The 22,621-nt window shown below is 44.5% G+C and overlaps 1 protein-coding gene across 3 annotated transcripts in view; it reads right to left on the bottom strand.

Annotated features, from left to right (window-relative positions):
- The window catches only part of SLC4A11 (solute carrier family 4 member 11), a 100,156-nt gene that overhangs the window by 65,019 nt on the left and 12,516 nt on the right, over positions 1-22,621 (bottom strand). For all 3 annotated transcript variants that reach the window (XM_026072776.1, XM_026072777.1, XM_026072778.1), the window contains exons 2-3: positions 16,869-16,919; positions 4,042-4,194 (exon numbers count right to left, since the gene is read on the bottom strand). In XM_026072776.1, the coding sequence (XP_025928561.1) occupies positions 4,042-4,194; positions 16,869-16,919 (204 nt within the window). The remainder of the gene's footprint in view (positions 1-4,041; positions 4,195-16,868; positions 16,920-22,621) is intronic.

Genomic DNA, 22,621 nt, shown 5'->3' with positions numbered 1-22,621 from the left:
TTACATACGTCTGTGCACACAGCCCAACAATTTATGACAAAGGCTAATTGTCAGAGTTTTATGGGCCATGCTATGTTTTGTTGGCTCAACGTTTAATCCCACGCAGAGATCTTTTAAAAACAGAATTACAGTAAAGTGCATCTAATTATGCTTGTAGCGAGCTGTACATCCATCATATGGAGATTAACAGCTCGACAAGTTGATAGCAGAGCTGTCACCAAGTCTGTAATTCCACTTATGTTGCCTGCCAGCACCCACCCTCTGTGCTACCAGCTCTTCACCTTCCCCAGGAGCATTTGCTAGCCCCATACTCAAAAGTGGGCAACAACCTCACAGCAACTTGCCAGAGGTGGTCTCTTGCAGGAGACAATTTGGACACCACAGAGCAAAAGGAACAAAGTTATGGTGACCAGAACAGGCATACATTAGAGGCTCACAGATACCTCATAGCAGCTATTTATTTCGTTTCAAGTCACCTTATAGTTTTTTTCCTGCTGGAGATTGAGCAATTGTATTTTAAGCACTGAGGGCCAGTGGTCAGTCCCTCTCCAAACTGGCAGCATCTGTCCAGCCCAGGCTGTTTTTATAAAGGGTTGCATGACACAAGAGGGCGATATTCCCTACTGAGTCATTTGGCACAAGGAAGCCCTTCAGCTCATAGCCTTCACCCAACTTTCAGAAAGCAAGAAAATGAGATAGGAAATGAAAAGATGGTATTTCCACACTTGCTTTTCCACTGTTTAAACAGTACTAGAGTCTGATGCTGTAGGATCTTGGTGCACTAGCTCCCCTGGGAGCTGGAAGTAATCTGTTTTTGTAGGGTTTTGGTTACCTGGACAGAGCAGGGTTTTTTTCTTCCCCAGGGCTGGGGACAAACACTGCAAGTGCTCAGCTCAGAACTCAAAGTCTGAATACAAAACAAAACATCCAGAGAGCAGCAACAGTGCAAGGACATTTCTAAAAGTTGTCTCCTTGCATAGTTGAGTGAGGAGCAGTATCCCTAGAGGTACTTCAGTCATAAGGAATTTAAGTCTCATTTCTGGAAAGAGCTTAAAAAGATTATGAAGAAGTTTGTTTTTCTTCCCCAAGTGATTCCAGTAGTTCAGGCTAGTTCCATTAGCAGAAGAGCTAAAGAAGCTCATCTCAGCCACTTTCAACCATCTGAGAAGTCAGCTCTCCAAGAGAATCAGCTATGATTCCTCTACTTCCAGAGGCTGGTTTGGCACATATAAAGTCAACTCTGGAAGATAATTCAACCAAGCTACCTTTGAGAAAGTGCTGAAAGCCTAGAGCACTCCAGCACCTGAAGTTTGAAGAATCCTATGCCCGATACTCRTGAAGAAACTGAGTTTTGGCTACCCAGCCCACTTTGATGCTGCTTGTGGGGGGAAAGCAGGTGGTGGACAGGACCTTACTTCACACCTGTCATCCTAGAAAGTCTGGACTCTAGGTTCTGCCTGAAGGCAGATTTTGAAACCTACATCCCTGTGTTTTGAAAGGGGACTCCAGCACTTCAGAAGTCCATTTTTCCTTAAGCATCTCAAACATCTCAGCTGAAGAAAAAGGATACAACTAATACCAGCAAACATCACTGCTTGAGGGAAATAAGGAAGCCTTTCTTGTCCTATTTTGAATAGGAGGGAAAACATTCATAACAAGCCCAAGAGGACACACAAGAATCCACAGCGCTCACATTCCTCATCCCCAAACAATGCACCCCACGGCATTAAGCCCAGACTTGCCACAACAGACTACAGTTACCCTTAAGTCTTTCAATTAAGATGGAATTTGTAAAACTGCAGGCTTGAAAAAAATCACTAGATATTATTCCTAATTTAAAGTCACCATTCACATAGTAGACTTCAAGATAGTCAAGCACAAGCCTGTCATATCTATTTTACATGGCTGTTTCCAGCAATTGCTTGTTATAGATTAATTGGGATCTGCTTACAATCTAAAAACAACTTCTAGTAAACTTTAAGGCCTCTCCAATACTGTGACGCCAAGTATAATCCAGAGCCCTCACATTTAATCTCCAAAATAGTTAGCGCCTACACAGGCAGGCTTGAGACTGCCTCCAGCAGCTGGAATGAAACCAAGGCTTCTGGCTTGTCCTAAGGCTGTATTTTCCTAGGCACGTACCATAAACACCAGATTTATTAGCCCTTCCCCTTCACCATTTAGCAGAGGCATAGCAGAGCACATTAAAACCGTAGGCCAGAGTCAAACACAGCCTCAAGAACAGCCTAGGGATTTTATTCCTCGACAGCAAACATTTTAGACACTGTCACAATTCACTGTAAACTAGCCTGCTCAGAAGTCCTCTCCACCTCACACCCCACRTTGGGCAAAGTTAAAGGATGCTGACTTGGCAGGGTGGACATGACAAGCATAGCTTCAGGCAGGCATGTCCACCTGCAACAACCGCACAGCAAGCTTTTTTATTCACAGCCACCTCTACCTGAAGACCAGCACAGCATTTATGCCTGCGCTGCTCAGCCCTGTTCTGCAAAGAGCCTTCATCGATTTCCAGAGTGCTCTGTGCCACTTGCATTTCAAGAAAAGCTCTCCCTCACCCAAAACACTCGGCATGTACAAGCCAAGCAGCTGCATAGAGCCGACAGCGCAGCTTGCCAAGCATAGAAGTCTCAGCAGTTCGTTTAGCTGCTCTGCTGTCCCATCTCGCAGTGCTGCATGCAACACTGCCAGCAGCGAACRCTGTCCTGAGTCCTCTTCCACCACATGGAAAGCCTGCCTTGTAGCGGGCACAGATATTACCTACGCATATTTGCGGGGAGTTTGGCACTTGGGCCCTAAACCTGGAGCAGGCAGCTTGATATTTGTAAACAGAGCGTAATACAACAGCATATTGCTGATATACCRAAAATAATCACAGAATGGTTGAGGTTGGGAGGAACTTCTGGAGATCTTCTAGTCCAACCCCAAAATCTAGTTACAACATCGGATGCCCCTACACGATCAACGCTTTCTTTGAACGTTCACTGATAAACTGGCCAAGTTTGGGGTCAGCGGCCTTCTGGCTAGTGCCAAAAGCCATCGGGCTTTGCCCAAAGCATGTTATTCCACAGATCGCACCTCCCTGAGGAGTTAGGATATGGACTGGCCTAGACATAACAGGCTGCGGTCTCGGGGGYGCACTGTTACCCTGCTCAGCGTGGGAACAGCCACCACCTTTACCAACGCTAACGCAAAGCTACGCTGGCACCGAGGCGGGTCACCGGCCTCACGTTCAAGAGAGCTGACCTCCGTTAGACACCTCCAACGGACCTGTTTCCTCCTCATTTTTGATACCTAAACACAGTGGGGCCAGTCGTGTCTGTCCGGGACTATTAAACACGAAAGGGGTAAACACAGCTTCAAAACACCCAACACACTTGCTTCACCTATTTCTTTACTATTTTTCCCCCATTTATYTTCTTTTTTCTGGCTGCTGGAGACCAGCAATCGACTGGGATGAACCTGCAGGCCTGACTGTTCAAGTGTTGTTTCCTAAGGAAATTTAAAGCACCATTAAAAAAAACAACAAAAAACAAACAAAACCCCCCCCCCAAAACCTGCCCCGTGTTTTCCGAAGCCCCAGAGAACACAGTCGCATTAGAGCTACTTAGAGGGTCTCCCACACGCACACTGCTCAGCAAAACACCGATTTTCGCTATAAAAACATCTCTTCTGGCCCGCAGCAGCTGCAGCAGCCACCAGGCCCCGGAGGCACCGCTCGGCCCCTCCCCCCGGCCTGTCTCTGACCTCGCAGCAACCTGCCGTTTTTCAGCAACACCTCAGTTTTACATGCTGCTTTTCCCCTCTTTTTGAGGAAAAAGGGGGGGGGGGGAAGCCAGGATGCTTCACACAGGGGGCCGAAGGCCGCCTCAGGAGCCTTGTTTCAGTCAGGGTTTTTCCAAGCGTCACCATTAAAAAGTTAGCACAGGTACAAGTTTTCCCAGAGAAACTACACCAGCCTCCATTATTATTATTTTTAATTTATTATTATTTAATTCCTGCCCTGAAACGGGCCCTACTCACCAGCGACATTGGGCGGCACCTCCAGGTTGACGTTGACGAAGAAGCGGATGCTGTCGCCTGAGACGATGGAGGAGTTCACCGTGTCGAAGAGCTCCTCGCCCCCCGCCTCCTCCTTGGCCTCGCAGCCATCGTCCGTGTCGCACTTGAGGTACCCTGCGGGCGAGAAGATGGCAGAGGAGGAGGAGGAGTTGACCAACGTGGCRCCGCCCGCAGCCCCTGCCTGCGTCCAAAGCCCTGTGCCAAAATCAGGGTGGGCGACACGGTGCCAAGAGTCACCCCCGTGCTGGGGAGAGGCAGCCCGTGGCGGCTAACGCCGGCCTTGCTCTTGGGCAACGGCTCCATCAGCGTGAGGGGCTCCAGGGGCTCAGTTGTCCACTGAAGTCTGCCCATCGAGCAGGAAATATCGATATTGGGAGGAAATAGTTTAGAAAGTGTTAAAACTCAGCTAGGGGAGCATGGACAAAAACCTCTAGGTTCGTCTTTTTTGTTTGTTTTCAGAAGCGTGGGGGACACGGAGGTCCTGACACTGCGGCCACCCCAAGTCAAGGACATGGCTTGCAGATCCACACAGACGTCTCACTCCGCCGAGACCAAAAAATCTGGACGAAGGCCGTAACGCTGAAGCAAGAGCTGTGCCTTGGCCTCAGCCCACCCACCTCCCTCAGACTCGACTTATTCACCAGCTCGAGTTACTAGCRCTGCAGTCATTTTCCACCCAACTTCACAACTTGAAACTGAGGAGAAAGGTTTCCAAGGAGACACCTGATACAGACAGACTTGGCGCTCCCCGTGGAGCCGAGGAACAGGTCGGAGGAGGCATCGACACCGAGAAAGCTAGATGAGTTTGTTAATTACAATGGACAATTCTTTATCCTTCTGCAACACTTGTAATTACAGCTTAACCTAGTCTTTTTCCAGCAGCAAACTGGCRCACTGCAACGTTTTATTCCGAAGCAGCTGGAGGACTCCTGTGGAGTGTTCATGTATCATGTTTAATTAGAAGAATTAGAGACATTATAGAATGTCAATTTTTACATTACTAGAATTATTCAGCAGCTTCTACCCATTTTCTGACAAGTCTTTTATGCCTAATTTGAAGCAGGAGGGATATATTTCATTAGCTTGCTTTAGGCACTGTAGCAAAATGAAAAGGATGAGCTCCAAGGCACAGACTTGAATGGAAACTAAAAATATTGATAGCTTTTTTTTTTTTAAAAAGCCTCATACAAGCAAGTGTAGATGCAACAGCACCAAGAGCAGCAGTTAAAAGCTACACATTCTTGAAGGATATCAAGCAGACTGCTTGACACTGCAAAAACAAGCTGTGAAGGAAGAAGCCACAAACAGGAACTTGATGAACCAGGACACAGACTGCAGCACTTCCTGCTGCAAGCTACGTCCTGACATTTGTACTTATCCTCAAGTGCTGACTAATAACACACACTTGGCATCTTCTGAGGAGTACCCTGGCCTGTCCCAGGGTCCAGAACACTTAAACCTTCAAGTGACTTCTGCTCTAAACTGCTTATCCAAGGCAGGGAGAAGCCCAGCAAAAGCTTAGTTTGTTTCCCATTCCCCACCTCTACCTCCCAAACAGCCAGCAAAATGCACAGAATGTGCTGCCCTCCCCTACCGATGGGGTTTAGGCAGCTTTTTCCTCTCTGCAAGGCAGAAATTGGACTAAAGCACCCAAAGAGAAGTGGGATGAGAGCATAGGAATGAAGAGAATATAAGAAATATCTAAACATAGGTATCGTGCCACTGTAGGCACCACCCAAGGAGGTCTTTCCCTCTGTGGATGGCAGTCACTCGAGGACAATTGACCCATTTCCAGTCCTCCCCCTGCCACCCTCGGTAAGGCATATAGGATTGGCATGTTAAAAATACCTTTTGAGGAGGTGACAGTGGCTATTTAACAAAGAAAGTTGAGCATTAGCCTGATGGCTCTGGCAAAACCACCCCTTCAAGCAGACTCAGCCCATCCATGGTCATAACAGCTGGATGCATTTCTCATCCCTAACCCTGACCAGCCTGACTGGCACAGAAGTCACCCTTTCCAACTTGGATCACTGATTTCCCCCAGCTGTAGACAGCACCAGTTGCCCCTGCAGATATTATTAGAGCTCTCAGCAAATCTTGGTATTAGTTGAGCTCCCTTACACACTGCAGTGATTTAGGCCTCAGCGACTCATAGCAGTGCCCATGGGGGCAGACAGGGATGTCTGCCACTGCCTGACCTTTTAATCTTAGGCATATCCAGGACAGTGGCTCCAAATAAGTTGCCACAACAGGTCTGCACATCTCCCTTCTTCCTCCTTAGCAGGTCAGACTAAAGGCACACAGGGGCCGAAATGGTTTAAGCACACAATACTGCTTTATCCCAGCTGCAGAGCTGGCAGCTGAGCTTTTCCAGCATCCCAATGCAGTTAAGGCACAAATGGGTAAGAGCCAAGCCGTGAGAAGGTTATCCATTTGCTTCCCAAGCCTTCTGCAACTGGCTAAATGAAGAAATGGCAGCAGTGGGTCCTAAAAGCAGAGTGGGCTGGAGATGGGAAGAAACAGTGCAGGAGCTGGAAGAAGGGCAAGGGTGGAGTAAGACCACAGGGTTGGGCAGAGGTCACTGAGGACTCTGGCAAGGGAAGCATCCTCGGTTCCTCCCTCTTTGGGGGAGGAAAGAACAGAACAAAAGGCAGCTGATCATTGTGTCCCTTGGGCAAGGGATGAACAAAACACTTGCRTTGCAAAAAATCCTGAACTCAGGCTGTACAGGAACTGAGCTCCCAGACAGGTGTCTGCTTTGTCACTGAACTGCCTCAAGGCTTCAAACCACTCCCATTTTGAATCCTTCAGCCTGCGACTCTACCAGAGATTCTAAAATGCAAGTGACTCGCTCCTGTCAAGCGTGGGTCACCTCAAGATAAAAGAAAAATACTGAGSTGCCTTCTGTGTGCCTGGCAGATGCACTTTCCCTTCCCTCTGAGCAGGGTTCAACAATCATCTCCAACCCTGGCAGCAGTTTTCCCACCATCCCRAGGGATAGCCAAGTGCCACCCTTATGCTGCTTGACTACCACAGACRCTGTGGGTGACAACAGAATCTGTTCAGATCTCCTGGAGGTTTGATTTGTGTTTTAAAGCAGTTTGGAGCAGGATCCAATGTAGACATTGCATAATTTGGCTGCCTTCAGATGCTTGTATTTGAACTGATAAATATTGATCAGGTTTCCATATGGAGCAGCTTGGCAGCACTTTTTAGCTTGTGTACAAACAGTTATGGGGGGGGAGAGGGGGGGAACATGACACACCTTTGCATACTACCTGAAATTGGCTAGAAGGATTCTGCTATAAGACCTCAAAGGTGGTGACCCCATGTACATTATTGCAGATTGCTATCTTCATTCAAAGCCAGCATTTGCCTAAGTGCTAGGAGATGCTCCACAGCAGCAAGTCAGACCTCTGAACACAAAGTGCCCCTTCAGACTGAAATATAGTAGTTTTGCCTATAGAAAATAATTTTTGCTAAGTGGAGGTACCAGATAGTGCCTTTTTTTCAGGGGGAGCCCTCAGAAGAAGTCACAGGCACACTGCTAATGCCCTCTCTTTGCTTGGCACTAAGCTTCATGGATGGCAGCAAGTCATCTACAGCCAAGGCCCAACCTCATGTTGTGAGCCACCCTGCAGGGATTAACCCCAACAGCAGGGTGCTGGCCTGGAAGAAATAGTTCCCATAGCAAAAAGATGGAAGGAAAAAGCTTGGTCTGTATACACACATGCAATTTATATCTAGAGAGAGGCAACAGTGCCACCTCACAAGTGATAAAACACAGGATTACAGGAAGCTGCCAGAGTCAGAATTGAGTTAAGGCTAGCTGAGCAAGATAGACGCAGCCCTCCTGCACCTTGAAGATCTGATCCTGGGATCAGGATGTTCCCCTCACCCCCTTTGTATACAAGGCATGAAGCACATGAGGCCAAGGACTGCAACAGACTTGCAGCTGCAGACAAAACCAGCACCCTCATTCAGTGCCACAGCACTAAAGGACACCAGGGAAATACAAAAACCACTCCTCTCATTGGGCAGCCAAAAGTACAGATGCCTTGACCCTAAGTCTTGTGCCTCAGCCCACCATCTGTAATGTGAAGTAATCTCCCTCATTTTATAGGGGTGCTGGGAAGAAAAATGGAAGCATTCCCCTCTCAGCAGCAGAGCACTTGTAATAATTCCTTGTCCATTAACTCATCCCCAAAGTTGAAATCATGCTGAAGGACAAACTAGACAGCTAAGGCACCTCAACATAACAGCAATGAGCCTTGGCAAACTTCAAGACTTTTCCATCAGTCTTCAGAGCAGGACTGAACCACTTTGGCCTTATCACACTTCACAGGAGAAGCACAGAAGAGCTGCTCATTTCACATGTGCCATCTGGGCTTGTGCAAGGACCCTGCTAGAGACAGATGTCCCAAGTGGCCCAAGACATGGGGGCAGGGTGCACCAGAGGACTGCACCTTCTAGTAACTCATGCCCTGCTCTTGCTGTTACTCCCATCACCTCCAGCTTCTTCACACCTCTTTCCCTCACTACCCTCAAGTCCTGCCACTAACAACCCTCTCCCAACCTGGACAAGGTGTTTCACTGCAGCTCTTTTGCTTCCAAGTTGTGTTTTAATAGCCCTGGGCTCTGATGGGAAGAATGACAAAATGAGCTGCAGCAATTGAAGGTGGCATTACTGCTAAGGCAGAGCTGGGAGAGGTATCTGGTAGCTGCAGCAATAAAATCAGCAGAACAAAGGTTACAAGAAAGCATCACTTCAACCTCACACATGTTCTCCAGAAAAGCTTAATTGCTCTGTGCAAGCAGCACTCACAGCCCAGGGGCTGCAGACCTCTCCAAGGAAGCTGAAATCTTTTAACTGTCAAGCTCAGCCTCCCAGCAGAACTAAAGCTATACCCATGATGAACACCTTTCCTGTCAGTTTTTAGTCAGTCTTTCCCCCAAACTTTTGAACAGCACCATAGCCAGCAGAGAGGTGGGTTAGGGTTATGTTTTTGCATGGTTTGCTTTTCTTTCTTGAACCCTCCTTCTAAGGAGAAAACTATTTTGGCTGAAAGAATAGCCCCACAGTAGAGTGGTTAAGCATACAAAACCCTCCTCCCAAGTGGTTAGCCTAGCAGAAGTCAGCAGCTTGGGGCAGGGGGAGAAAAACCACACAAAACAAACAAACAGCCTCAGTTATCATGAATCCTGAAGGCCCCCCCTCCCCTTGTCCCCCTGCCCCTCCAGCACAAGCATGCTAGGTCAGCAGCTCGGTGACATTTTTCAAAGGACATGAGCCAAGCGCCCAGTACCTTGGCCATCATGGTTTTAAATTGCAATGGCAGGTARCTTCACTTTGCTCATCCAAGCCTTAGAAATTAAGGCTGAGAGACCATCTGTAACACATTATCATCTCACATCCCAGGTTAGGAAACTCATGCCAGACAGAGCCCTGCCATAATGTTTTGGTGTTCCTTGAGGCACAAAACCAAGCACTGTATATTAGCCAACATTTGCATCTGCAAGCATGTGTGCTAACCAGGAGGTTAGAAGTACAAAATATCTGTCCAGACTTTGATGCATGCACAGCAAGGCAGACAACACATCCAAGGAGTTTTTTCAGCAGGTCAGGCATTTCTCCTTCTGGCATTGCCCAGATGTTGTATAGCTCTGGGCACATGCAAGCTATATAAGAATTTCTCAGAAATTTTTCCTACTGTTTTAGTAGCAGTTACATAGATGAGATTAAGGTACATATCCATGTAGCTGGATTAGTGGGACAAAGCTGATGAGCTTCGATCTCAGCTTTTCTAAGGTTATTGATTTCTGYCAAGTCTCAGGAAAAGTTTGCTGGATTTCTGAAGGACCATATATACCATGTTAACACTACCAATACTCARAGCAATTGTCTGAACACACTAATTTTACCCTCAATTTCCAAGGCAGTCTAACTACAAGTCCAGAAAAAACATTCTCAATTATAGTACTTTTGCTTGCACAGCAATGACTATTCCCTCARTCAAATCAAAGTCCCACAGCAGTTGGTGACTTCCTTAAAGCCTCAAAATCCAGAATCATGCGATAGCATCTGTTTAAGAAATTATAGTTCCCCTCTCCCATGAAAACTCTTCAAAAAGCCAGAAAGCTAAAATACATTAAGAGATTCTTTTGAGCACTTATGATTGGCAATTCAGCAAGATAAGCTAGCCATRTTAGAAGACATCTCAGGTTTAAGTRATTTTCTAGGCACAGAAYRCAGTGAGCTTCAGGATAGCCCCTTTTATTGGTTTTGCAGGAAAGCACTTGTGGTCACCCTGCCATAATACGAGTGCAACGATATGGCACTGCTCCTGTTGGATTCAGCAGCTCCAGTCACTTTCCCCTGAAAAAAAAGGAAAGGCTTTCCTTCCAGTATCGCTACTTTAGAAATAGTTGTCACTGAGCCTGATCCATTCAGAACAGAAATCCAACCGTTGGCCTCCCTCTTACCATTTCAAGCCATAGGCCTCACATAAGCCAAATAGCTTAGCTCAGCTCTATAGCAGTCTTAGTTGAGCACAGACRTTTGCGAGTTCTGGTTTTAGAACAGCCCAAGACCTATTTGTGTCCACTTTCTCTAAASAATTACAGGTTAATTATGGAGGAACAACAGGACAGGTAAGGATACATACTCAATAGCTTTAAAGGCAAAAAACACCAGCTGGAATAGAGACGCTGCCCTAAAGCCAGGTCTGGTTCTCCAAGTACCCAATTCTCTGATACAATGCAATGTTAAGATACTCGGACCACCTTAGTTCTGTCTCATATCAGCCTAAAAACTAGTTGCGATACAGGCATTAAGCTTCTTAAAAATCTTCATCTGATTTCCCCCACTCCTGTGGATTTCAGCTAGCTTTACCAAAAATAGACACTAATTTTCAAGACAGACTGAGGTTTTAATTAGCCTGAGCTAAAATGATCAGCCTGAGCTTCTAGTTATCAGAAAGTGCACTCCAAGCATCTCAGGCTTGTGGAATCACTGTACCTCTCAGGGAAAACACTCGAATTCCCTGCGTTAAGGGAAAAGCAATCATGGGATTCCTGAGACAGGGAAGCACTTTGTACAATCATCACTATTTCTCTGGTCTGTACAATATTCCAGAAACAGAGGTTTAAATCACACCCTGCTCACACATGTGCACAACCCCCCCCCCCCCCCAAGGCAAGCTTCTGGTCACATCTCATATACTGATTTCGGCATAGTTACTTAAACTGATTTTTTGGGGGGGAGGCAAAATGAAGCCAATTATATGGACAGAACAGTCTTTTAGGCAAGTATTTGCCTAAGTTTACACCTGCCTGCAGAGGTTAAACTTGAAAAATAGCTGGTGAAGGTTATTTCTTATCACAACAGTCTGAAAAGCAGTCATGAAAAAAATCCCCCTCTTACTAAGAAATTACTCAGTGTCAGAGACAAGAACAATCGCAGTGTTGTAGCCACAGGGCAATACTCTCCAGAGGCTGCTATCAAGTCACATTTTGCAAGGCTGTCTCCCACAAAATTAAACATTTAGGCCATGCTGATTAAATAAAGCAGCTCTGCATACAGCTGGATACTTGCTAGAATTTTAAGCTTTTCCTTTGATTCATGGCTGAGAGATTCCCTGGCAAGACTATTTTTACCCTAAGGAGATTTACCAAGCATCCAACAGGCAGCCACATGGACAGAGTTTATGCCAGCCTGAAAGATAAGCTCAGATTAGGGTTGTTCGCAGGCTGTGTTGTTGGGCTGTTRTGGGACTGGTGCTGACATTAGCAAGAGGGGTCCAGTGGACTTCCCCAGTTTACCTCCTATACTTGTTAGGAGACATCTTTTAGGAAGCCTAATGGTATGAGTTGGAACAGGTTGGTGAATGACTACTTCTCTGGACCATCTAGATGGGTTTTATAGAAGTGTCCTGTCTCCAGGCCCTCCACAGGTAGTTCAAGGGTCAGAAGAGCTAGGGAAGGGTTGGGTGATGCTTCTAGGCTGTTGAGGAATCACTGCAAGCCCAGCAGATGAGGGCTTTCTCCCTTCTGTAGGCAAGGCCGCCTGCTATGGAGATGTCAACCCATTACCTAAACTTTGAGTGCTCCAAGACCACCAGTAAAATCAACCTTTCTAGAAAACAGAGATAGAAAGTGTTTAACAGGTGAGTCACTAAGAGCAGATGTGCCTCCTTGAAGTGACAGATATACCTCCACTACTGGCCAGCCATAGCATCTCAGTTGTATGTTTCCCACCCTGTTTTGTATTTGTCTTTTGTTATGAAAAGCCAGATAAAAATATAAACTTTCCCCTGCCACTTCAGTAATAATTCATAACAGAACTGAAAGAGCTGATCTGCTACAAAAAAAATTCCAAACAAAACCCCAAAAAACACCCAGGCACTTTTGAATTAATTCCAGTATTGTATTTTGCAGCCAGATTTCTAGGAAATGTTGTGAATAATCCAAGTAATTCAGTGGGGCTCTGTTTTTGGTTTTTCTTGTTTTGTTTTTTTATAAAACACAGCAGCACATGGAATTTCAGTTCTGTACCAGAATCCACAAAAAATAAAATCAGGAGAGTTCGTTTTAATATAGGCCACCTGATAGACAGTTCTCAAAAAAAGAAAATCTGCAAGAGATCTGAAAGCTGTCCCCTCCAGCTCTCCATAGGTAGCAGTAGTGCATCTCCTGCTGGTAAACTGGGCATCTCATCAGGGAAACTCATTGTGAAAGGATTTGTTTTTACAAAGATATTCAGATTAATCTCCTAGTTAGGCAAACAATTCAAAGATAGATAAAGGCAATTAAAAAACCCCCACACAACCCACATACCAAACTGAACTGCAAACTGAAAAACAAAAACAAGTAGATAAAATATATCCAAACATCCCAAGCCAGACTGGGGCCTTGGGGCCCTTCAGCACAACTGCTATTTATTGTGCGAGCAAAACCAATTAATAAGTCAGAGGAGACCAAACAGTAAGGGATTTGCTCTGGAAGACAAGATTTATGCTGCAATGTCTGTTGAGCCAGCTTTAAAACAATGACACAATTCAGATATCCCCACTCTATATTAGGATTCCTTCCTTAGGATTTTGCAAGAGGAATTACGAAAGCCTGCAGCTCTATCTTTTATCATAGAAAGTTCCTGGGTCAATTAGAAAGCTCATCACACATTAGGAGAATTTAGTCACTTACAGCTAATATCAATTTCTTTGGAGCTAATCCACTGGTAGTGAGCACAGGATACGCACCCCTCCCTTTGACACGAGAGCATAGGAGGTCCTGACGGCTGAGACACAATGCAGGGCTTGATGAGTTACTCTGAACATTGATTGCCAAGTCACATTTCATCAGGGCTCCAATTATGTTCAGGTTTGGATTGGGTCTATACAATCATCTAATTAGTCACTTAAATTTGCCAGGAAGAAGAATCATTTGACAGGCAACCTTGCTGAAGATTCAAGTGACTTAAATGCACTGCCTGTGCATGGGGCAGGGAGGAACACCAAATACTGCTGTGCTGTGCCAGACTTTGTTCATTTGTGTGTACAAGAGACTTGTTCCACTGACGCAAAAGGATGAAAAAACACATGTATTTTAATCAACAAGGTATTTCTGTCAGAGGACAATTATTAAATCTGATGAAATATATGGGTCAAAACAGAAGGTGGCTAACCACCACCATACRTTCCATTACCAGAAACTTCTAACTGAGCACATGGACTTTTCTCACTTTTCCTCTCTTGCTGTTGGCCTCTACAGAGCCAGCCATTAAATGGAATATTCTTCCAGGCATATCATGTGCATCTACCTTCTGCAACACCCTAAAGACCACAAAGGTCAAGTTCTTCCAGAAATACTGGAGAACTGGAAGATACTGGAAACCTGGAACTTGTGTCTGAAGACATGGGCTCTGGTTTACTTTCATGTACACTTCTTCACAAAAATAAGCTTCTCCTTAGATAGACTTTCCRCATTTTTAGCTAGTTAACTTATCAAGTAAGTTGGTACATCCAGGGACACCTTAACAACTGTCYGGGCTTTCAGAATAGCATCCATAAATGGAAAATCCTACCAGGGCTTTCTTCAGCTCCTCAGTAACAGAACTACRAATTATTACATATTTCAGTAAGTTCTTAAGGATGATAAATATCCATGAGAATCTTACAAAGCACTGCTTTGGTGCTGCAGCAGTGACTTCWRTTTTAGCTAAAACAGAAGTTYCAGCTTTAAGTTTTAACCTCTCTGCAGCCGCTCTTGAGAACACAAGGGTAAGAAAAAGCTGGCAAAGACAGACATGCTCTTAGAACAGAGCCTCAGATTTAGTCAAAAAAACAAAGCATCCTAATTACTARAGGATATAGAAAACAATACAAATGTGAGATTTCAGGAGCAGATAAGGAAAGAAGTTTGACTGTGCAAAGAGCAATCGTATGACAAAATAGTTCTCTATTAAGCAAGAGGAAAATGTGAGTGCTAAGGRGAACCAAGGATGAGTTGCTGTTTCACAGCCTAGGAAAGGTGCTTGAAGTTTTTTATTTTAAAGGTGGGGCAAGAGCATCTATCTCCATACTGAGCTGGCTTATCAGAACAGCAGCATATGGTGCCAAGAAACAGCTTAACGATTACATAGCTCCATTTCAAAATGAGCAGTTTTGAAACTATGTGAAAAGATAAATTCTTTCTGTTTTCAGGCAAGCCCTCAAGACTGTTTGAAACTCGTATACATAAAGAGCCAAAGAACTGCCTTGCAGAGCAATGCGAATACGCATCTTGGCAGCCCCCTAGATGTGGCATTCCTAAATTCTGTGGAAAAAAACATGATCCCTCAGTGAAATCAGGTAATAAAAGGTGACTCATCACCCTAACACCAACTGAACTTTTAGAGAAAGGTCAGTTCGTATAACTAGAGGGCTCTGAAGAATAAAAATTACAGCAGATTTAGAGGCAAACTAACCAAGGGATCCACCATATTTTCAATTACAATCAGTGTTTTTATATTGCATACAGACTTAAGAGGAACTTGCAAGCAACCTTCCCTTCTTCCTCCAAACCACACAGAAGCATAACAGGGAAAAACCATGCACAATGTCATGGAGTTCTTGGGAGATATACCTTTGAGCTACCAATGAGACCAAGGAGGAAACTGGGTAATACAATTAGGCAAAATAAATTCTCACGACCACAAGGTGACAAAAAAGATATAGCAAATAGGAGAGCTTTTACAGGGACTGCCATGACTGCAACCATGTGCTCCAAAAATATCCAGGTGTCTACTTATTTAGGCCAGCTGGAGGGAAAATTCAAGACATTGAGTTGATGTGCTAAAGGCAACTATGTCCTGGAAGTGGGCATACAAAGCCTTTCCAGTTTACTATGCTAAGACAGACACCTGCACTGGCATTCCCTTTGCCAGAAGGGCTAAGGACAAAGTAGGCAGCTCTGGAAGACAATAGCCTTTGTCCTTCCTCCAAACTGTACACTGGCACCTTCTCCCCAAGACCTGAGGGAGCCTTATGCTGCTCTCRGCTAGAGGCTTAGTCATCTCTCCAGGTCCCAACCCAGAACACCCTCTTTCATTCCCATTCTTCAAAAAAGCACCAACCATATCCAAAACAGCCACAAAGCAAGCCAAGGAGGGAAGCAGCAGGGCTACCCAAGCTTCATGTCCCACATGCCCTCAGAAAACCTGCAAAGAGCAGGGAAACAAAGCCTTCCTGAGATTAGGCACTACTTCCTGCCCTTCTGAGACTAGATCCAGGTTTCAGAAGAGACCTCTTACTGAGGCTGAGTACTTGCTTCCAGTTTCATCCTTTCACTCCTAGAAATTGGCTCCATATAACACTTTCAGTGAAGGCAAGGGAGCCAGTGCCAAAGGAAGTGCTGTCAATAGTAATGCTAGATGTAATGCAGCTGTATCCAGTGTATATTCAAGCTTYCCCTTCCCAGATGGCTTAGCCCCTGGAACAAGAAAGATCACTGTGACAACTACAAGCATCTGCAAGCCTATATAACTGAAGCATTTTAGTCCTGTGCTYGCACCATTTAGAAATTCTGAGTACTCCCAGCACTGCACCTTTCCAAGGGCAAGAAATCCCAGGCCCTTAGAGAAAACATCCTGAAGAGGTTAGTCTTGAATTAGTATCTCAATGCAATGTCTCCCTAATAACCCCCTGCACGTGATTTTTTCCTCTAAAACCATGAAAGAAATTGGGACTTTGCTGCACTTCTAGCTCAGTTGTATGATACTTCCGCCCTTTATCAGCAAGATATCTGCAAGAGCTCAGCCAGCCGTGTTGATGCAGGTTTCCAAAGGCCACAGCTTAATCTTGTTGCAAAGAAAAATCCTTGAGTACTTTGGACTAAAGGGTACATTTACTGGAGCCATCCAACATTTGCCTGATGCTCTYGGCAAGATCTCCCTGAGAGGGGTCTGACACCTACACAGTCTCAACTCCAGAAAAGAAAAACAGAGAACAATTGCCAGCCTGCATGACAGGAAAACATCCTGAAAGAACTTGAAAAACAAGGAACCACCCAGAATAGTYACTGCTGGCAATATGATTACTTACTGCTTTGAATATCTAGAACATCTACAGGATTTAAAAATGCAGAGTCTGCTGCCAGTACTAGATTACACAACTATCACTCAATCCTGTGTTCAAATGCTCTTTAAGCTAAATGGATCTTGTATCACCTGTTTCATGTTCTCAGCTAACCCTGCAGCCCAGCTCATCCTCTGTAAGGAGATACAATGCATAAATAAGTCAAATAATACTTGCCACTCTCTTCAAAGAAGTATCCATTTCTTGACATCGCTGCTGGTGGAGACTCTAAAAAGACAGAAAGAGGAAATGCGAGTCATGATGCTGAATGTATTCACCTTACTGCTAAACTCATTGTAAGCATTGAATATAGCAGAAAGCTAGCCCCAAAGTACTGCAGGCACTGGGGATTTTTCTGAACGTGGCAACTTTAACCTTTTGTTTATTGACCTTAGCATTTACCAGAATATCTTATACAGTCACGACCACTGTCTGAAAAAAGTTAAACCATCTCAAGCATCCGGTGCTGAGACCACAAAACAGAAAGACTGAAGATCAGGACAGGATCTGTCAAGTATTAAGAAGTGTTGCACACTAATATTAATACAGGCTAGGCTGTTGAGACACTCCTTTTTAATAGGAGCCATAATGAAATCCAGGTTGTATCTTATGCTTGGACAAACAGAACCAGTTTAATTTAGAAAAAACAGCTCTTGATTTAGAAGCAAACTGGGTTTCACATCCTATTCTGCTGCTTCTAATCATTAGGATATCCCCATACCAGTGCTTGGCACTTGCAGATAAGCACAAGAACACTTTAGCCTTCCTTTGCCAACTTCCTGAGCTGGGGTCCTGCAGCAAACATATGCCATCTGCACCAACAGGGTCTCACAAGGAARAGGAAAAAAATATCTTGCTGACCACAACTGAGCTTGCAAACACAGCAGTGCCAGGACCAAGCCCTCATGTTCCCTTGTGGAAGATATTTTATTTCCTAGCAAGACAGTTTTACAATTGTTACTGATAAAACAGATATTTRCAGAGCAAAGGGATGTTCAAATGTCATAGGAACACACATACCTATTTCAGGTATGATCAAAATCTGGTACCCAGCCCCAGTCTGGTGTTTTTAATACTAGAAGTATTTGACAAATCAGATTGTGTGGGCTGGAAAGACCAACCTTTCCTTGCAGGTACATGCTGCATTTCATGGTGAGCTAAGAGAGCTCTACTTCAAGTCCTCAGCAAGAGTCACCTGAACAGTCCCTGGGAAAACAGCTACTAGATGCTGTCTTTTTATGTGTTTCTTCCCAGCCAAAATGCAATCAGAAAGAGGAATAGGTTTACTGTCTTTGCCCACTTCATTAGGCTAATCAAATATTACCTACGCAAGCCTGGGATGAATTTGGGCCAAGAAGGAAAGAGGTTTTGCCTGCTTTATTGTTCTGCAGATTAGGCTTCCTGCTTTTAGTTTGAGGTATGAGAGAGCAAGTTCCCCAAAGATCCTTTTCTCTACCCCATAACTTCCTTGGCTTACAGGTTATGTGCCTTTTTCTTCACATCATGCCACACTTCCAAGCATCATAATTCATTCTGGTCCACCAGGGGACCTTGCGTGCCAGACAGATACAGGTCACACCCCTGGCAATAGTACCATTCTCTAACTTCTAGCCCTCACAGTTGTCACAGCTAAACATGGCTAAGAGTTTGCACCAGCTCAATGCAGACAGCATTCAGCTGCACAGGTTCCTGGAGGGACACCCTGATAACAGTTTGAAAGAAAAGAAAAAAAACACACACAACCACACACACAGATCAGGGCAATTCAAGTGTCTAGTCCAAGACAGAAACACAATGTTCCAAGTTCATCCCAGAACAATGGGTTAGAGGAACAAACGCACCATGGCCAAGGGGCACCGATTACACGAGTCAATTGTTTCCCTCCACCTGGAAGGGAAGGAGAAGATCCATCCAGGCTGATTAGCATGTTAATGATCAAAGGAAGGTTGTTTTGTTTTGTTTAAGAGGCTCTTATTGTGTAATGATTGCATTTACGTATTTCAGAGAAACAAAATACGCCTAGGCAGGAGGATTACCTAAGGAATAGCAGAGGTTGACATTCCCACCTGGGATGGCATACCCATTTCTTATGTCCATTACAACTTCTGAGAAAGTCCGAAGCAACGTGTTCATCCTTTGCTAAGCAGAATAAGACACTGTTTGCTTTTATGATAACTGAATGCACACCTATTCCTGTGGTTTAGGTAATGCCCAGTGAACAGAAATTCAGAGTCTGTTGCTTTCTTCATTAGAAATACCTAATTACAGCRTTGCCTGGACTGACATTACTCCTTTACAGGAGACTCTGGTCTGATCACTGCTCGGATAAGACATGAAAAGGGCAAGGTTGGGGTATTACAGCAGGTAGCAGCATTTCATTAGGTGGCACTGTTTCCTCTGAGTCACTAATGAGCCACAGTCCCCTAGGCAACATGCTCAGGCAATTATGTTGGAGGTGCTGTTTTTTCAGATGAGTCATAAAACAGAGGTCTTAACCTTGTAATTAAAGACGCAATGGCACGTTTGGAGAGAGAAAAAAGCAGGCGTTCACCCTGCCCGTTCACTATGTCCTGGCTAAATTCCAGCTTCAGTAATTTAGCATCTCCCTACGTAACGCTGTCCCATAGCTCCAACTGGATTCAGTCTTCAAAACAGTTGTGCTGGAGCCTTTTGAAAAGTTCTTGCATCCTCCACGGAAGGGACTAAACACATTAATATCAATAACTGACCACAGTGTGCCCAGGAGGTAAAAGGTGATAGGGGTTGTTTATACAAATCCAAATGTGCACAGAAATACGGGACTAGCTCAAAGGCCAACACATTCGTAAAAGTGCAGGTAGGAAGGGCAAAACTGGGGGCTACACAGTCTGTGTCTTAGAGACTATCTAGAGAAAGTGAGATCCACTTAACTGAGCAGAATGGAGACACAGATTAGGGGAGGATGGAGATGAATGCCTTTCCTCCTTACATCAGCCTCCTTCACCCCTATACTCCCCTGACAGGTTTGGCACAAGCAAGCTTATCTTGTTTTTTATGGGATGCTAGCTAAGGGCAAGGCCAGCTAGACCATACCTAAGTGCATGCTGAGTAGCAGGCGGCACGTCAAGCATCAGTGAGCCTCATGTGGCTCTCCTTTCACAAGGCTTATGGGAATTTAATACCTGAGGTCTCTGCTCCTTAGTCATGTTTCACAGAAGACTGGACCAATGGGTTCAAGCTGTGCAGAACTGACAGCAAGTCTAGTCCTCTTTCCCCTAGCAATACAACTACATACCCAAAAGAAACTGCATTTCTTTTTCCCTATCTCCCCTCTGCTCTTGAAATTCAAAGACCCCAAACAGGGGGCAGTTATAAGACATAGCAGTAATCAATGCATTTATTTAGCTTAGGAAAGACTGGGTGGAGATACAAGACTCCAAGCATGTTAGAGATCAACATTACAATGCTCCAGGGTTCACCCAGAGTTGCAAGAGTGCTTTCACAAAGTATAAATCAGACCCTGCACTAAATTTTGCAGCCTAGAGGAGCAGACCTACAGTCTGGGGGCAGCTTTATTACTACAGGGTGGGAGTTTTTCCTGGACCAGCACACCCACTTCTCAAATCCACAGCAGCAGTGTTGCACGTTCCTTTCCACAGTATTTATTTCCCCCAGGTTTTCCCTCAAATTTAAGCAATTAAAATCCAACAAAGCAATTTCAGCAAGACACAAGGTCAGGCTTCTAGAGACAAAGTTGGAAAGCATTACCCTGAGGAACTAAGATTCACAACACAGCAAATTTTCCCTTTTCCTGAATCTAGTATCTCACCCAGAGATCTACATTCTAGCTCTTCAGACTTTCCTCATTGAACACCTATGAAGAGAACCGGACTCTCCAATTGCTTCCTCTATCCAGCCAAGGCAGGACAAGATGCCACCTTCCATCATCTGCCAAAGAAACCTGTGGAACAGCTCTTTGGACAATTTAAGTCGTGTTTTCATTTTATGAGTTAGTTTACTTAGTTTCTACTGCCAACCCACCATATTCCCTGCAGGGATGTCTACCTAAATGAGACTAAATTGGACAGCCATTAAGAGTGTCAGGCCACAGTTGCTTTTTCGAAAAAAATATATAAATAGAAGAGCTTTTCACTAGCTTTTTTCATCCCTTATGTGCACTGAATTCAAAGGTAAAGTCCACTAAAGTCTTGCAAAATGAGGAAAAGCACGTTTCTTTAGTTTCAGGGACATAAGTTAAGACTTTGATTCAAAAAATGGGTTTTTTTTCTGACTTGAAGCTGTTTCAGTGACTCAAAGAGCCACCAAGGGAAAGGCATATGAAGTTTGCAGTACTTAACTAGTAGGACAGTCAAGTTTGTTGTAGTTTAAGGTGCTCAGTCTTAAGGCTAGGACAAATCCATCGTTCTGTAGTGGGAAGTATCAGACAGAGTGGACGTGCTTCCTGATTTCTTACATTCTTACCATTTTTACATTTGCATTTAACAACAAAAACAGAGACAAAACCCTACCACGCTATCTTCTATTATTAAATTCCTTTGGGAGATGCGTCTCAGATCTCCTAATAACCTATTTTAACTCTCTTGTTTTAAGGTTAGTAATAAGCTCTCTTGAGCCTTGCAATATTAGTGGATTACAAATAAAAACACATTCTCTAGATACTTTGGTAACTTGATTAAAATGTTCTGCTGCTGGCATCTTCCAAGTAAACAGACCTCTGCAGCTCAAGCCTTATACTGAAGCAAAACATAGCTCTAACAAGTTTACTGCATGGACACTTCTACAAGCAGTACTACAGACTTCTGCATCTTATTACCTCCTGCCAATAGAGCTCTCCAAGTTCTGGTATCTTGTTATTTAGCAGAAGCCTACTTTGAGGCAATATTGTTTTTAAACAATTATCTGAAAGGAATTTTTGCATTTATAGGCCTTTAATGATGACACCTCTTCCACTGTAGAGGCTGCCTGCATTCACAAATATGTCTGGAGTACRTACGGGTAGTGCTATTTTACTTGCCCCATAAGTATTGTTTCAGGATCAGAAGCATTAGGTACCTTACTGATCTTCTACCCAGCGTGTGCTCCAGTATCCCATTTCCTGCATTGCTTACTCCTTGGTAAACCCTTCTTCAGCACTGCATTACTGGAGCTTTGGGAACAATTGTGAATCTCCTCAGCACATACAACACCTTGCCTCACAGTTGATAAAAAAGCAATCACTTGAGCCACCTCTGAGCTAGAAATCACAACAAAAAATAATCTGTTCAGCTGAATAACCTTTCAACTTTTCCCAGTTGCCTGTCAGGAGCAATTACTAATTCTCAGCATGACAGAAGAAACCAGTTATCCACAGAAAGAAGCCTTCTTTCAAAAGACAAGTAGGTCTTCAGCTTTCAAGCAAGGTTTTGGCCATTTCAAGTTGACTTCCAGGAACTCATTGGTCAAGGCTGAAAGCATCTGTCACTACCATTAAAGAAATGGCTGCAGGCTTCCCTGCATGGTGGGAACACTGCAGTTGGTCATGCTACCTCAGATGGGCTTGGCCCCAGATCTCAGTTTAAATAAGTGAACATCCTCACCTGAACACAAGCAAAGCTAGAGAAAAATGACAAAGCTATCCCTGTCCAGGACTCCACCAGATCTGGTATTTTAATATTCAGCTATGGACTTGCTTCTTATTCTTTGTCCTCCTGCCCCCATCATGCGTTAACACTGCAGGACAAGGTACTTTGCAGCTGTATGCATAACCAGAGAGCTGCACCCAGGCATCACTGGGTTCATGTGATTTGGGGCAGGAATGGAGCAGCAGGTTTTTTTTACTCACATACCTAATAACCAAATTGCATTGTTTCCTTCCTCCACCCAAAGTCAGCAGAAAACCAGACAGACATAAGAGGAAAAACCACACACAAGGAATTATGTCCCAAGGGAAA

Source organism: Apteryx rowi, unplaced genomic scaffold, assembly GCF_003343035.1.
Source record: "Apteryx rowi isolate R43461 unplaced genomic scaffold, aptRow1 scaffold_35, whole genome shotgun sequence".
NCBI lineage: Eukaryota > Metazoa > Chordata > Aves > Apterygiformes > Apterygidae > Apteryx > Apteryx rowi.
Note: the sequence above shows the minus strand (reverse complement) of the source record. Positions and strands in the feature narration are given on the sequence as shown.